Source organism: Nerophis ophidion, linkage group LG24, assembly GCF_033978795.1.
Source record: "Nerophis ophidion isolate RoL-2023_Sa linkage group LG24, RoL_Noph_v1.0, whole genome shotgun sequence".
Lineage (NCBI taxonomy): Eukaryota > Metazoa > Chordata > Actinopteri > Syngnathiformes > Syngnathidae > Nerophis > Nerophis ophidion.
Window position 1 is genome coordinate 37,186,904 of NC_084634.1, and position 14,868 is coordinate 37,201,771.

Sequence of the window (14,868 nt, forward strand, 5' to 3'; positions counted from 1 at the left end):
GAATGGCAATAAATTGTTCGGGACCGAACACGGTCTGATTCGTACCTCAGCCAGACGGTCAAAGCGTCCGAAGAGCTCGTTGAGGGTTCGAACCAGATCCTGAGCTGACAAGTTCATGGATAACAGAGTGAAGCCCTTGATGTCTGCAAAAAGTATGCTGCAAGGTCGAGAAAGAGAAACATACGCACCCAGTTTCCAAATGAGTTGGGAAATTGTGTTAGATGTAAATATAAACAGAATACAATGATTTGCAAATCCTTTTCAACCCATATTCAGTTGAATATGCTACAAAGACAACATATTTGATGTTCAAACTCATAAACTTTAGTTTATGTAGTTAGGAAAGGGCATGTTCACCACTGTGTTACATCACCTTTTCTTTTAACAACACTCAATAAACGTTTGGGAACTGAGGAAACTAATTGTTGAAGCTTTGAAAGTGGAATTCTTTCCCATTCTTGTTTTATGTAGAGCTTCAGTCCTTCAACAGTCCGGGGTCTCCGCTGTCGTATTTTACGCTTCATAATGTGCCACACATTTTCCATGGGAGACAGGTCTGGACTGCAGGCGGGCCAGGAAAGTACCCGCACTCTTTTTTTACCAAACCACGCTGTTGTAACACGTGCTGAATGTGGCTTGGCATTGTCTTGGCAAAATAAGCAGGGGCGTCCATGAAAAAGACGGTGCTTAGATGGCAGCATATGTTGTTCCAAAACCTGTATGTACCTTTCAGCATTAATGGTGCCTTCACAGATGTGTAAGTTACCCATGCCTTGGGCACTAATGCACCCCCATACCATCACAGATGCTGGCTTTTCAACTTTGCGTCGATAACAGTCTGGATGGGTGGCTTCCCCTTTGGTCCGGAGGACACAATGTTGAATATTTCCAAAAACAATTTGAAATGTGGACTCATCAGACCACAGAACACTTTTCCACTTTGCATCAGTTCATCTTAGATGATCTCGGGCCCAGAGAAGCCGGCGGCGTTTCTGGATGTTGTTGATAATGGATTTCGCTTTGCCTTGTGGAGTTTTAACTCGCACTTACAGATGTAGCGACCAACTTTATTTAGTGACAGTGGTTTTCTGAAGTGTTCCTGAGCCCATGTGGTGATATCCTTTAGAGTCTGGATGGTTCTGTCACGATCCGCGACTCGGATCATTTATGGTTTTGCCTTTTGATATGTTTTTCATCATGTTTGTTTCTGGACTCTGCCGATCCTTGTTTGAGCACTTGTTTTGTTTTAGTCACCATGGCAACGTATCGTGCTCCTCCTCACGGGCTCCTGTCACACACCTGTTTCCGATTATTATTTGTGTATTTAAGCCCACCTGATTCCTTAGTCCGTCCTCGGTCCATTGTTTGCGTTATGCAACAAGTCACGTTAAGTATTCTGTTCTATGTCTTTCCATGTGCTAAGTTCCGCCTTAGCTTCGTGTGCGGTCGGCACGTTATATTTCTGTACTTTTTGTCTCCAGCTAAGTTTAGCATTTAGCTTCCCGTGCGTAGGCACGCGCTTTATTTTTCCATTTTTGTGTCAGTGTTCTTTTGTTTTATTATAATAAAATCAGTTTCTTACCTGCACTCCTGCCTGACTGGTCGTGTGCATCCAAGAGGTGGCAACTCCGCGCAGCAAGCGTGACAGGTTCGCTTCCCCTTTGGTCCGGATGACACGATGTCGAATATTTCCAAAAACAATTTGAAATGTGGACTAGTCAGACCACAGAACACTTTTCCACTTTGTATCAGTCCACCTTAGATGACCTCGGGCTCAGAGAAGCCGGCGGCGTTTCTGGATGTTGTTGATAAATGGCTTTCGCTTTGCATAATAGAGCTTTAACTTGCACTTACAGATGTAGCGACTGTGACCGGCTTCCTGCCGTCATCGTGTGGGTTGCATGGATCATTAACGGAGGACATCGCTTTGCACAGGTTTGACTTATTATTTTGCAATAAAGGTCGCTCTTTCAGTGCCTCCTTCTCTGCTCGCCCCGGTCTCCTTTTCAGTCGCCCGTCTTCCTGTGCCGGTCTTTGTCGCTCCGTGGCTCTCGCCCGTTTGTTCGCTCGTCTGGTCTTTCGTCTCATCGTTTGTCTCTCTCCGTCTCCCCTTTTATACAGCAGGAGGAGATGCACAGATTGAGGGCGGGTGTGTGAATTACGCACCTGGCTCTGATCGACTCTCTGTTCCGCTGCATAATCCGCCTCCTGGCCGCCATTTTGGGTAGGACCATGATTTGTCCTGTCGGCCCGTCGACTCCGCCTCTCCACAACGACCAACTGTTTTTAGTGATAGTGATTTCCTGAAGTGTTCCTGAGCCCATGTGGTGATATCCTTTAGAAATTTATGTCAGTTTCTGATACAGTGCCGTCCGAGGGATCGAAGGTCACGGTCATTCAATGTCGGTTTCCGACCATGCCGCTTACGTGGAGTGATTTCTCCAGATTCTCTGAACCTTTTGATGATATTATGGACCGTAGATGTTGAAATCCCTAAATTTCTTGCAATTGCACTTTGAGAAACGTTGTTCTTAAACTGTTTGACTATTTGCTCACGCAGTTGTGGACAAAGGGGTGTACCTCACCCCATCCTTTCTTGTGAAAGACTTGGGAAGCTGTTTTTATACCCAATCATGGCACTCACCTGTTCCCAACTAGCCTGCACACCTGTGGGATGTTCCAAATAAGTGCTTGATGAGCATTCCTCAACTTTTTCAGTATTTATTGCCACCTTTCCCAACTTCTTTGTCACGTGTTGCTGGCACCAAATTCTAAAGTTAATGATTATTTGCAGTTTGAACATCAAATATGTTGTCTTTGTAGCATATTCAACTGAATATGGGTTGAAAAGGATTTGCAAATCATTGTATTCTGTTTATATTTACATCTAACACAATTTCCCAACTCATATAGAAACAGGGTTTGTAAAAGTGTTAGAAATGGAAACTCAGTTTGGTGACGATACTACATAAAAGAGACTATTGTACACTCACCTGACATCCTTATACTGATGAATGTAAATCTTGTGAAACTCTTGGGGATTGAGCTCGTCTTCCAGGGAACTCATGTCGGTGATCATTTCCAGGGCTACAAACCTTGGCAGGATTGACAACACCAGACGCTCCTGAAATGTTTAAGAGGGGAGCAACAATCTCAGAAGAAAGTCGAGGACTAAATCGACAAAGTGTATGAAACACAGATATCATCAAAATTGTTCAACGAAGGGAAGTGACGTGGATTGTATTTACAAAGCGATTTTTCTCTAGAGACTCAAAGTGCTTTACATAGTGAAACCCAATATCTGAGTTCCATTTAACCCAGTGTGGGTGGCACTGGGAGCAGGTGGGTCAAGTGTCTTGCCCAAGGACACAACGGCAGTGACTAGGATGGCCGAAGTGGGGATCGAACCTGGAACCCTCAAGTTGCTGACACGGCCGCTCTACCAACCGAGCTACTCCTCCATTTGAAAAAGTGGACATTATCAGCACTATAATGTCTGATTCCAATCAATGCAAGTCATCATAATCAGGTAACACACCAACTTATATTCTTGTCTTCATGAAAGATAAGAATCTATATGTTAAACTTGCATGTATATTCATTAAAACACCTTTAACATGTCAAAAAAAAACGGCAAAATAAATAACTGTAAATTATATACTGTATATACTGTGTATATATATATATGTGTGTATGTATATATGAGGTAGATCACCTCGACTTGGTTATTTATTAAGTAATTGATTAACGTTGAAAAACTTATTGGGGTGTTACCATTTAGTGGTCAATTGTACGGAATATGTACTGTACTGTGCAATCTACTAATACAAGTTTTAATCAATCAATCAATAAATGAATGCCTACTGAGCCTATGGTGCTGTTAAGTTATTGTGGCTCAATTTGCCTTAATTTTTTTTATTTTAATGTATTATTATTTAATATATATTATTGTTTTAGTTGCTTAAGAGATATTCCTGGCTCTGAATTTGCTCATTGCTATTGTTATGTTTTTGTGCATTATTTGTTGCCGTAATCAGGTTACTCATCAGTTACTCAGTACTTGAGTAGTTTTTTCACAACATACTTTTTACTTTTACTCAAGTAAATATTTGGATGACTACTCCTTACTTTTACTTGAGTAATAAATCTCTAAAGTAACTGTACTCTTACTTGAGTACAATTTCTGGCTACTCTACCCACCTCTGCAAATAAACATAAAGCAGTCGTGCAAAGTCAATCAATCAATGTTTACTTATATAGCCCTAAATCACTAGTGTCTCAAAGGGCTGCACAAACCACCACGACATCCTCGGTAGGCCCACATAAGGGCAAGGAAAACTCACACCCAGTGGGACATTGGTGACAATAATGACCCAGTGGGACGTCGGTGACAATGATGACTATGAGAACCTTAGAGAGGAGGAAAGCAATGGATGTCGAGCGGGTCTAACATGATACTGTGAAAGTTCAATCCACAATGGATACAACACAGTCGCGAGAGTCCAGTCCAAAGCGGATCCAACACAGCAGCGAGAGTCCCGTTCACAGCGGAGCCAGCAGGAAACCATCCCAAGCGTTGGCGGACCAGCAGCGCAGAGATGTCCCCAGCCGATACACAGGCGAGCAGTACATGGCCACCGAATCGGACCGGACCCCCTCCACACGGGAGAGTGGGACATAGAAGAAAAAGAAAAGAAACGGCAGATCAACTGGTCTAAAAAGGGAGTCTATTTAAAGGCTAGAGTATACAAATGAGTTTTAAGGTGAGACTTAAATGCTTCTACTGAGGTGGCATCGCGAACTGTTACCGGGAGGGCATTCCAGAGTACTGGAGCCCGAAATGAAAACGCTCTACAGCCCGCAGACTTTTTTTGGGCTTTAGGAATCACTAATAAGCCGGAGTCCTTTGAACGCAGATTTCTTGCCGGGACATATGGTACAATACAATCGGCAAGATAAGATGGAGCTAGACCGTGTAGTATTTTATACGTAAGTAGTAAAACCTTAAAGTCACATCTTAAGTGCACAGGAAGCCAGTGCAGGTGAGCCAGTACAGGTGTAATGTGATCAAACTTTCTTGTTCTTGTCAAAAGTCTAGCAGCCGCATTTTGTACCAACTGTAATCTTTTAATGCTAGACATGGGGAGACCCGAAAATAATACGTTACAGTAGTCGAGGCGAGACGTAACAAACGCATGGATAATGATCTCAGCGTCTTTAGTGGACAGAATGGAGCGAATTTTAGCGATGTTACGGAGATGAAAGAAGGCCGTTTTAGTAACGCTTTTAATGTGTGCCTCAAAGGAGAGAGTTGGGTCGAAGATAATACCCAGATTCTTTACCGTGTCGCCTTGTTTAATTGTTTGGTTGTCAAATGTTAGAGTTGTATTATTAAATAGAGTTCGGTGTCTAGCAGGACCGATAATCAGCATTTCCGTTTTTTTGGCATTGAGTTGCAAAAAGTTAGCGGACATCCATTTTTTAATTTCATTAAGACACGCCTCCAGCTGACTACAATCCGGCGTGTTGGTCAGCTTTAGGGGCATGTAGAGTTGGGTGTCATCAGCATAACAGTGAAAGCTAACACCGTATTTGCGTATGATGTCACCTAGCGGCAGCATGTAGATGCTGAAGAGTGCAGGGCCAAGGACCGAACCCTGGGGAACTCCACACGTTACCTTAACGTAGTCCGAGGTCACATTGTTATGGGAGACACACTGCATCCTATCAGTAAGATAAGAGTTAAACCAAGACAGGGCTAAGTCTGACATACCAATTCGTGTTTTTATACGTTCTAATAAAATATTATGATCGACGGTATCGAAAGCAGCGCTAAGATCGAGGAGCAGCAACATAGATGACGCATCAGAATCCATCGTTAGCAATAGATCATTAGTCATTTTTGCGAGGGCTGTCTCCGTCGAGTGATTTGCCCTGAAACCGGATTGACAGGTTTCACATGGATTGTTAGACGCTAAGTGTTCATTTAACTGCTCCGCAACAATTTTTTCAAGGATTTTTGAAATAAAGGGAAGGTGAGACACCGGTCGGTAATTTACCATGAGGTCAGGATCGAGGTTAGGTCTTTTAAGAAGAGGATGAATAACCGCTTTTTTGAATGCTAGGGGACGTTCTCCGCATGATATTATCATCCAGCACTGAGGAGTGCGCGAGTGAAACATAAATAGACACTAGTGTGATTGAGAGCAGGCGTGAACCGCTGCCAATCAACGAAAAGAGAAAAAACAACCGTGTTCCGTGAATAAAACAGGAAATACAACAAAATAAGAGCACTGAACAGGAAGTAAATACAAAAACACCAAAAACTAATAGAAAGGAAGTGACAGATTGTCACAGATTAGCTGCAAAATCCCACCTGAGGGCCTTCAAATAACCTACTTAGTGGTCTAGTGGTTAGAGTGTCCGCCCTTAGATGGGTAGGTTGTGAGTTCAAACCCCGGCCGAGTCATAACAAAGACTATAAAAATGGGAGCCGTTACCTCCCTGCTTGGCACTTAGGGTTGGAATTGGGGGTTAAATCAACAAAAATGATTCCCGGGCGTGGCCACCGCTGCTGCTCACTGCTCCCCTCACCTCCCAGGGGGTGATCAAGGGGGATGGATGACATTTTGCAACACCTAGTGTGTGTGTGACAATCATTGGTACTTAAACTTTTTTAACTTTAACTTTATTTGAAAATCCTTTTCAACTTATCCATCCATCCGTCCATTTTCTACCGCTTGTCCAATTTTTGGGGTCACGGTTGGTCGCTGGAGCCTATCTCAGCTGCATTCGGGTTGAAGGCGGGGTACGCCCTGGACAAGTCGCCACCTCATCGCAACTTTTTTAACTTATATTCAGTTGAATAGACTCCAAAGACAACTTATTTTTATTCTGTGCAAATAATCACTAACTTAGATTTTAATGGCAGCAAAAAAGTTGGCACAGGGGCATTTTTACCACTGTGTTACATGGCCTTTCCTTTTAACAACACTCAGTAAACCTTTGGGAACTGAGGAGACACATTTTTTAAGCTTTTCAGGTGGAATTATTTCAAATTCTTGCTTGATGTACAGCTTAAGTTGTGGTATTTTAGGCTTCATAATGCACCACACATTTTCCATGGGAGACAGGTCTGGACTACAGGCAGGCCAGTCTAGTACCGGCACTCTTTTACTATGAAGCCACGCTGTAACTACTGGCTTGGCATTGTCTTGCTGAAATAAGCAGGGGCGTCCATGATAACGTTGCTTGGATGGCAACAAACACTATATTGCCAAAAGTATTTGTCCACCCATCCAAACGATGTCCTAATCACTTGGCCCGGTGTATCAAATCAGGCACTCAGGCATGGAGACTGTTTCTACAAGAATGGGTCGCTCTCAGTGATTTCCAGAGTGGAACTGTCATAGGACGCCACTATGCAACAAATACAGTCGTTGAAATTTCCTCGTTTCTAAATATTCCTAAGTCAACTTTATTATAAGGAAAGCGAAAAGTTTGGGAACAACAGCAACTCAGCCACCAAGTGGTAGGCCACGTAAACTGACAGAGAGGGGTCGGCGGATGCTGAAGCGCATAGCGCAAAGACTTTCTGCACGGTCAGTTGCTACAGAGCTCCAAACTTCATGTGACCTTCCAATGAGCCCACGTACAGTACGCAGAGAGCTTCACGGAATGGGTTTCCATGGCCGAGCGGCTGCATCCTGGCCCTGCATCACCAAGTTCAATGCAAAGCGTGGGATGCAGTGGTGTAAAACACGTCGCCACTGGACTTTAGAGCAGTGGAGACGTCTTCTCTGTACTATTGAATCAAGCTTTTCCATCCGGCAATCTGATGGACCTGTCAGAGTTAGTTGGTGTCGAACCCCAAGATGCAGAGATGGAAGCAGGCATTGAATAAGAAAACGCAATTTAATTTAAAACACTAAGACAAACACCAACAATGAGGCGGATAACAAACAAAAAGGCCTAGCGCGGAAGCTAGTAGGTATCGAGCAAGAAACACAAGTCGTAATAAGAAAACAAACTTTGAAGCAGGGAACAAAAGACAATAAGCTTCGAACCACTATCAAATATAGCTCACCGCAACGCTGCATTGACACGATACGACACGACACGACAGGTAGCAACGACAAGAGCAACATGCAATACGTGACAATAATCAAGCACAGACTGGATGAGAAGACAGGTCTAAATAGGAATCGGGCTGATTGACACCAGGTGTGGCCAGGTGCCAATCAGTCACAGCTGAGGGGAAACAGCCCTCAGGGAGAAAGACAGGAAACCAACAAAATAAGAGCGCTGACAGGAAATACCACACAGAGAGGAAAAAACTAAAACACAAACAAACTGTCAGGGGCAAGCCTGACAGGACCAGTCTGGGTTTGGAGGTTGCCAGGAGAATGCTGCATTTTGGACTACATTGTGATGAGTGTGAAATTTGGTGGAGGAGGAATAACGGTGTGGGGTTGTTTTTTCAGGACTTGCAAATCATTGTATTCTGTTTTTATTTACCATTTACACGATGTGCCAACTTCACCGGTGTTGGGTGTTGTTGTCCAAAATCCAATGTCTATTGGAGAGGACGCTGGTTATTAGGAATACACAAAATAATAGTGTGGAGAGGTGGAGCCGGCAGACCGACAGCATGGCAGGGCACACCGTAGCCCAGCCCAAGATTAGCAGCGAGGAGGCGTGGCCAGCAGTCCGACAGCGAGGCAGGGCACCAAGATGGCGGCGAGGAGGCATGGCCGGCAGTCCGACAGCCAGGCAGGGCACACCGTAGCCCGGCCCAAGATGGCGGCGAGGAGGCATGGCCGGCAGTCCGACAGCCAGACAGGGCACACCGTAGCCCAACCCAAGATTAGCAGTGAGGAGGCGTGGCCAGCAGTCCGACAGCGAGGCAGGGCACCAAGATGGCGGCGAGGAGGCATGGCCAGCAGTCCGACAGCGAGGAAGGGCACACCGTAGCCCGGCCCGAGATTAGCGGCGAGGAGGCGTGGCCGGCAGTCCGACAGCGAGGCAGGGCACCAAGATGGCGGCGAGGAGGCGTGGCCAGCACTCCGACAGTGAGGCAGGGCACACCGTAGCCCGGCCCAAGATGGCGGCGAGGAGGCATGGCCAGCAGTCCGACAGCGAGGCAGCGTGGACTGCGAGCAAGCAGCGAGGCAGGGCGTGCCGGAATCAACCCCGCAAATATTATCAGGTGCGTGGGTCGCCCAGCTGGGCATAATTTATATCTCTTCTCGCACTATATAAAAGGGGAGCGGCCGTAAACGCCGGGGGGAGAGACGGAGAGAGAAGGAGCCAGAAGCAGGCGGATGCTGAGCGAGAGAGAGCCACAGGAAGACGAAGACATAGCGACTGAAAAGGTGGAGCGGCCCATAGAGACTTTTATTATTGAGAAATAAAAGAAAGTCTAACCTGCGCCACAATGTCATTCCTTGGTGGTCCTGAGAACCCGCACGACTAGGGCTCGAGACCGTCTCAAATAGAATGAAGGGAGAAGTCTGGCTTGTACACTCCAGACATGCTCATTATCCTACCTGTCTCTGGTTCTCCTGTTCCAGTTTCAGGCGTCCTTCAATGCAGCGCCGCGTTTCTAGGAACACTTGTCGCTGGGAATGGTCCGTCAGATAGTGAATGAAGAATCCAGCTGTGTTCATACCAAGGTACAGAAGGCCTTTGGCAAACACCTGCAACCAAAACAAGCATTTATCAACTCAATTCAACCAGAATTAGAGTCAGGTTCTGTATATGATAGTTGGACCTGTACTACCTTCCTTAAAAGTACTGCATTGTTGCGGTAGGAAATGATCTCCACTAGAAGATGCAACGCAGACGTTAGCGAGCCAGCACACATGGCCCACAGAAGAGGTAACGGCAGCAGCGTGTACGTGGCGAACAACGAGAACAAAAGGTACCAGGACGGGTCTTTTTCCAGTCCATACGCCAGTCCCCCCAACACCTGCGTGGACTGCGACATCCAGCTGGCAAGCCCGGCGTAATGAAGCCACCGCGGCGACATAGAGTCCTTGTAGGTCAAAACCCCGATACACAACGCCACTGCAAACACCATGAACATGAACGTCAAACAGCCTCGGAGAGGGTCCCGGACATCCTCCGGAGCCAGAGCCAGGTACAAAACCAGGATCTGCAGCTTGGCCATAGCGTCGATGACGTTGGTGATGGCTAAGGAGTTGCGTCGTTGGTGAGACGAGTGTTGCTGGTAGAGTTTCTCCAGGTCTCGGGACTTGAAGGTGTGCCTCAGGGAGGGTATATAAATCCCGTGTATAATGCGGCCCCAGTGGACAAAGAAGTCCGCATCGCTGGCGTATTCGCCGGCGGACCCTCCCCCGCTGTGGTGCGTGCTCATGGAGCTGCGGATTTGGGAAGGTTGGACTCGGAATGTAGAGGAGCGCCGCTTGACTCCGCGCGAGGCCTTGCTGCGGATTTGTCTGTTGATGTCTTCCATGTAGGCATCCGTCACGAAGATCTTGCGGGCCGGCTCCACGCCCACCTAGTACACCGAATCACAACATACCATCAGTTCTGGCAGATACCCCAACCTTTAACCGGAGAAGGGGATCAAGCCTCACCTGGGCGCTGAGCTCCTGCTGGATGATAATGTGCTTCACAGCTTTCTGCCACAGCATGTTTTTACGCCGCAGTCCTGGGGACAAGGTGGTGGTCAGGCAGGGTGGCTCGCGCAGCTCCATGGGAGAGATCTTTGTGGTCTCGGCAAAGGTCACCATAGCAATGGCGACCGTGGCTTTAGGAGTTGATGTCAAATGCGGCAAAGATGTCGGCCTGGAAATGAGGAAATAAAGTCAGACATTCATCGGGTTCCAAGCCTTTGCCAATCTGGTGAAAGACGTGGGGTAGACTTTGGACCGGGCAAAAAAAAACAGCAAGTTATGTTAAGTTAAAGTACCAATGATTACAGTTGGTACAAAATGCGGCTGCTAGACTTGTGACAAGAACAAGAAAGTTTGATCATATTACGCCTGTACTGGCTTCCTGTGCACCTAAGATGTGACTTTAAGGTTTTACTAATTACGTATTAAATACTACACGGTCTAGCTCCAGCCTATCTTGCCGATTGTATTGTACCAAGAAATCTGCGTTCAAAAGACTCCGGCTTATTAGTGATTCCTAAAGCCCAAAAACAGTCTGCGGGCTATAGAGCGTTTTCCGTTCGGGCTCCAGTACTCTGGAATGCCCTCCCGGTAACAGTTCGAGATGCTACCTCAGTAGAATCATTTAAGTCTCACCTTAGAACTCATCTGTATACTCTAGCCTTTAAATAGACCTCCTTTTTAGACCAGTTGATCTGCCGCTTCTTTTCTTTTTTCTCCTATGTCCCCCCCTCCCTTGTGGTCCGATGACCATGGATGAAGTACTGGCTGTCCAGAGTCGAGACCCAGGATGGACCGCTCGCCTGTGTATCGGTTGGGGACATCTATACGCTGCTGATCCGCCTCCGCTTGAGATGGTTTCCTGTGGACGGGACTCTCGCTGCTGTCTTGGATCCGCTTGAACTGAACTCTCGCGGCTGTGTTGGAGCCACTATGGATTGAACTTTCACAGTATCATGTTAGACCTGCTCGACATCCATTGCTTTCGGTCCCCTAGAGGGGGGGGGGGGGGTTGCCCACATCCGAGGTCCTCTCCAAGGTTTCTCATAGTCAGCATTGTCACTGGCGTCCCACTGGATGTGAATTCTCCCTGCCCACTGGGTGTGAGTTTTCCTTGCCCTTTTGTGGGTTCTTCCGAAGATGTCGTAGTCGTAATGATTTGTGCAGTCCTTTGAGACATTTGTGATTTGGGGCTATATAAATAAACATTGATTGATTGATTGATGATTGTCACACACACACACACACTCGGTGTGGCGAAATTACACTCTGCATTTGACCCATCCCCTTGTTCCACCCCCTGGGAAGTGAGGGGAGCAGTGGGCAGCAGCGGTGATTTAACCCCCAATTCCAAGCCTAGATGCTGAGTGCCAAGCAGAGAGGTAACAGGTCCCATTTTTATAGTCTTTGGTATGACTTGGCTGGGGTTTGAACTGGCAACATACCGATCTCAGGGCAGACACTTTAAGACTAAACTAGGTCATTTACTTGAGTTTACACCAGGGGTGTCAAACTCATTTTAGTGGAGAAAAACCTACTTGGAGGTTGGGTCTTAGGCGCAGTTGGGTGTTCCAACAGGACAATCAATCAATCAATCAATCAATCAATGTTTACTTATATAGCCCTAAATCACTAGTGTCTCAAAGGGCTGCACAAACCACTACGACATCCTCGGTAGGCCCACATAAGGGCAAGGAAAACTCACACCCAGTGGGACATCGGTGACAATGATGACTATGAGAACCTTGGAGAGGAGGAAAGCAATGGATGTCGAGCGGGTCTAACATGATACTGTGAAAGTTCAATCCATAATGGATCCAACACAGTCGCGAGAGTCCAGTCCAAAGCGGATCCAACACAGCAGCGAGAGTCCCGTTCACAGCGGAGCCAGCAGGAAACCATCCCAAGCGGAGGCGGATCAGCAGCGCAGAGATGTCCCCAGCCGATACACAGGCAAGCAGTACATGGCCACCGGATCGGACCGGACCCCCTCCACAAGGGAGAGTGGGACATAGAAGAAAAAGAAAAGAAACGGCAGATCAACTGGTCTAAAAAGGGAGTCTATTTAAAGGCTAGAGTATACAAATGAGTTTTAAGGTGAGACTTAAATGCTTCTACTGAGGTGGCATCTCGAACTGTTACCGGGAGGGCATTCCAGAGTACTGGAGCCCGAAATGAAAACGCTCTATAGCCCGCAGACTTTTTTTGGGCTTTGGGAATCACTAATAAGCCGGAGTCCTTTGAACGCAGATTTCTTGCCGGGACATAAGGTACAATACAATCGGCAAGATAGGATGGAGCTAGACCGTGTAGTATTTTATACGTAAGTAGTAAAACCTTAAAGTCACATCTTAAGTGCACAGGAAGCCAGTGCAGGTGAGCCAGTACAGGCGTAATGTGATCAAACTTTCTTGTTCTTGTCAAAAGTCTAGCAGCCGCATTTTGTACCAACTGTAATCTTTTAATGCTAGACATGGGGAGACCCGAAAATAATACGTTACAGTAGTCGAGGCGAGACGTAACAAACGCATGGATAATGATCTCAGCGTCTTTAGTGGACAGAATGGAGCGAATTTTAGCGATATTACGGAGATGAAAGAAGGCCGTTTTAGTAACGCTTTTAATGTGTGACTCAAAGGAGAGAGTTGGGTGACCCCTAACACATGTCAAAAGTGGTAAAGGAATGGCTAAATCAGGCTAGAATGAAGGTTTTAGAATGGCCTTCCCAAAGTCCTGACTTAAACGTGTGGACAATGCTGAAGAAACAAGTCCATGTCAGAAAACCAACACATTTAGCTGAACTGCACCGATTTTGTCAAGAGGAGTGGTCAAAAATTCAAGCAGAATCCTGCCAGAAGCTTGTGGATGGCTACCAAAAGCGAATAATTGCAGTGAAACTTGCCAAATATTAACATTTTTTACTTTTGATTTGCTCACATTTTCAGTAGACTCATAATAAATCCATAAAAGAACCAAACTTCATTAACTTTTTTTGTGACCAACAAGTATGTGTTCCAATCACTCTATCACCAAAAAATAAGAGTTGTCGAAGATATTGGAAACTCAAGACAGCCATGACATTATGTTCTTTTGACCAGGACTGTATATTCATATATTAGTCTTTCTTAAAAGCGGTCCTTTGAGGGCAACCATGAAAACGAGTTTGACACCCCTGCTCTAAAAGATCCCGATCCATTTGTGCCTTAAAGATACCGAGCTCCGGGGGACCAGAACTGAGTGTTTGCCTGTTCAGACCACATGGTTGAGTACACGTGCTGCCAGAAGCTTTTCACCCAATGATCTGGTAGCCAGATTTAGACATGAGCTAGTTAATGCCCCTGAGTTAAACTCCTCCAGGTGGTTCTAGAGCGCTGGGTACTGCTGCCCACCCTTTCCAACGACCGGTCCATTGTCATTAATCAGTCAAAATCTGGATCAGTCAAATAATTCCCCAAAAATATCATGGAGAGAGCAGAAGTGCCCTTGAAATTAATCGGAATTCAACAACTAAAGGCTTATCGCAAGTGTAAAGAATAGAGTACATAGTCTACGAGTAAACAAAAGTTGTGTGTATTACAAGATCCCCACACTGACCTTCAATGTTCTGCATGTTAGCCGCTCCTTCTCTTTGATGTTATCCATGCTATAGGCAACAAGCCCCGAACAATCCATTCCTCAGGATCCCGTTCCTTAAGATCCACACCAGGGTGAGAAATTCCAGGCATAATCCAGACAACAGTAAAGGGAAAATAATTAGCCCAAAAGGACAGATCCTCAACCAAGATTCATTCCGACAGGATTGTAGGTCGCCACCTGGTCCGTTTTAAAAAAGAAGTCCATAACTGGCAGGAAGCAGGGCTGCAGAGATGAGGAGTGTAAAGAGGATTAGTTAGTCAGCAGCCATTCTCTCCGGCCTGCAAAGCTGAAGTCATCGGGACTCGGAGACAACGGCCAAGTCAGCTAAGACTTGGCTGACACTTGAAATCCTGCCAAATGTGTGTTTAGTTTAAGCCTCAAATGTCGGGATTTGTATTTCAAAAAGTTGTTTGGTCAAAACAATTTAATCAACAATTTGATGAAGTTGTTTATTTGTGCAACTGGTTGTACTCGTTGTCCGGTCCGCTCCCTGTATGATCAGTCTCAGAGCTTGGTCCGCATTGTTAGTCAAACACGTTTCCAGTGAGAGTTGGAATCTGCCAAGTCTGCCCTTTGTCACCGATTCTGTTCA

General features: G+C 46.0%; 1 protein-coding gene across 2 annotated transcripts in view; it reads right to left on the reverse strand.

The window, feature by feature from the left end:
- Positions 1–14,549, reverse strand: part of si:dkey-206f10.1 (adenylate cyclase type 8) — a 45,680-nt gene extending 31,131 nt beyond the window's left edge. For both annotated transcript variants that reach the window (XM_061885988.1, XM_061885987.1), the window contains exons 1-6: positions 14,235–14,549; positions 10,602–10,812; positions 9,782–10,522; positions 9,549–9,698; positions 2,994–3,124; positions 46–157 (exon numbers count right to left, since the gene is read on the reverse strand). In XM_061885988.1, coding sequence (XP_061741972.1) covers positions 46–157; positions 2,994–3,124; positions 9,549–9,698; positions 9,782–10,522; positions 10,602–10,757 — 1,290 coding nt within the window. In that variant the 5' untranslated portion in view covers positions 10,758–10,812; positions 14,235–14,549. The remainder of the gene's footprint in view (positions 1–45; positions 158–2,993; positions 3,125–9,548; positions 9,699–9,781; positions 10,523–10,601; positions 10,813–14,234) is intronic.
- Between the last annotated feature and the right edge of the window lie 319 nt (positions 14,550–14,868).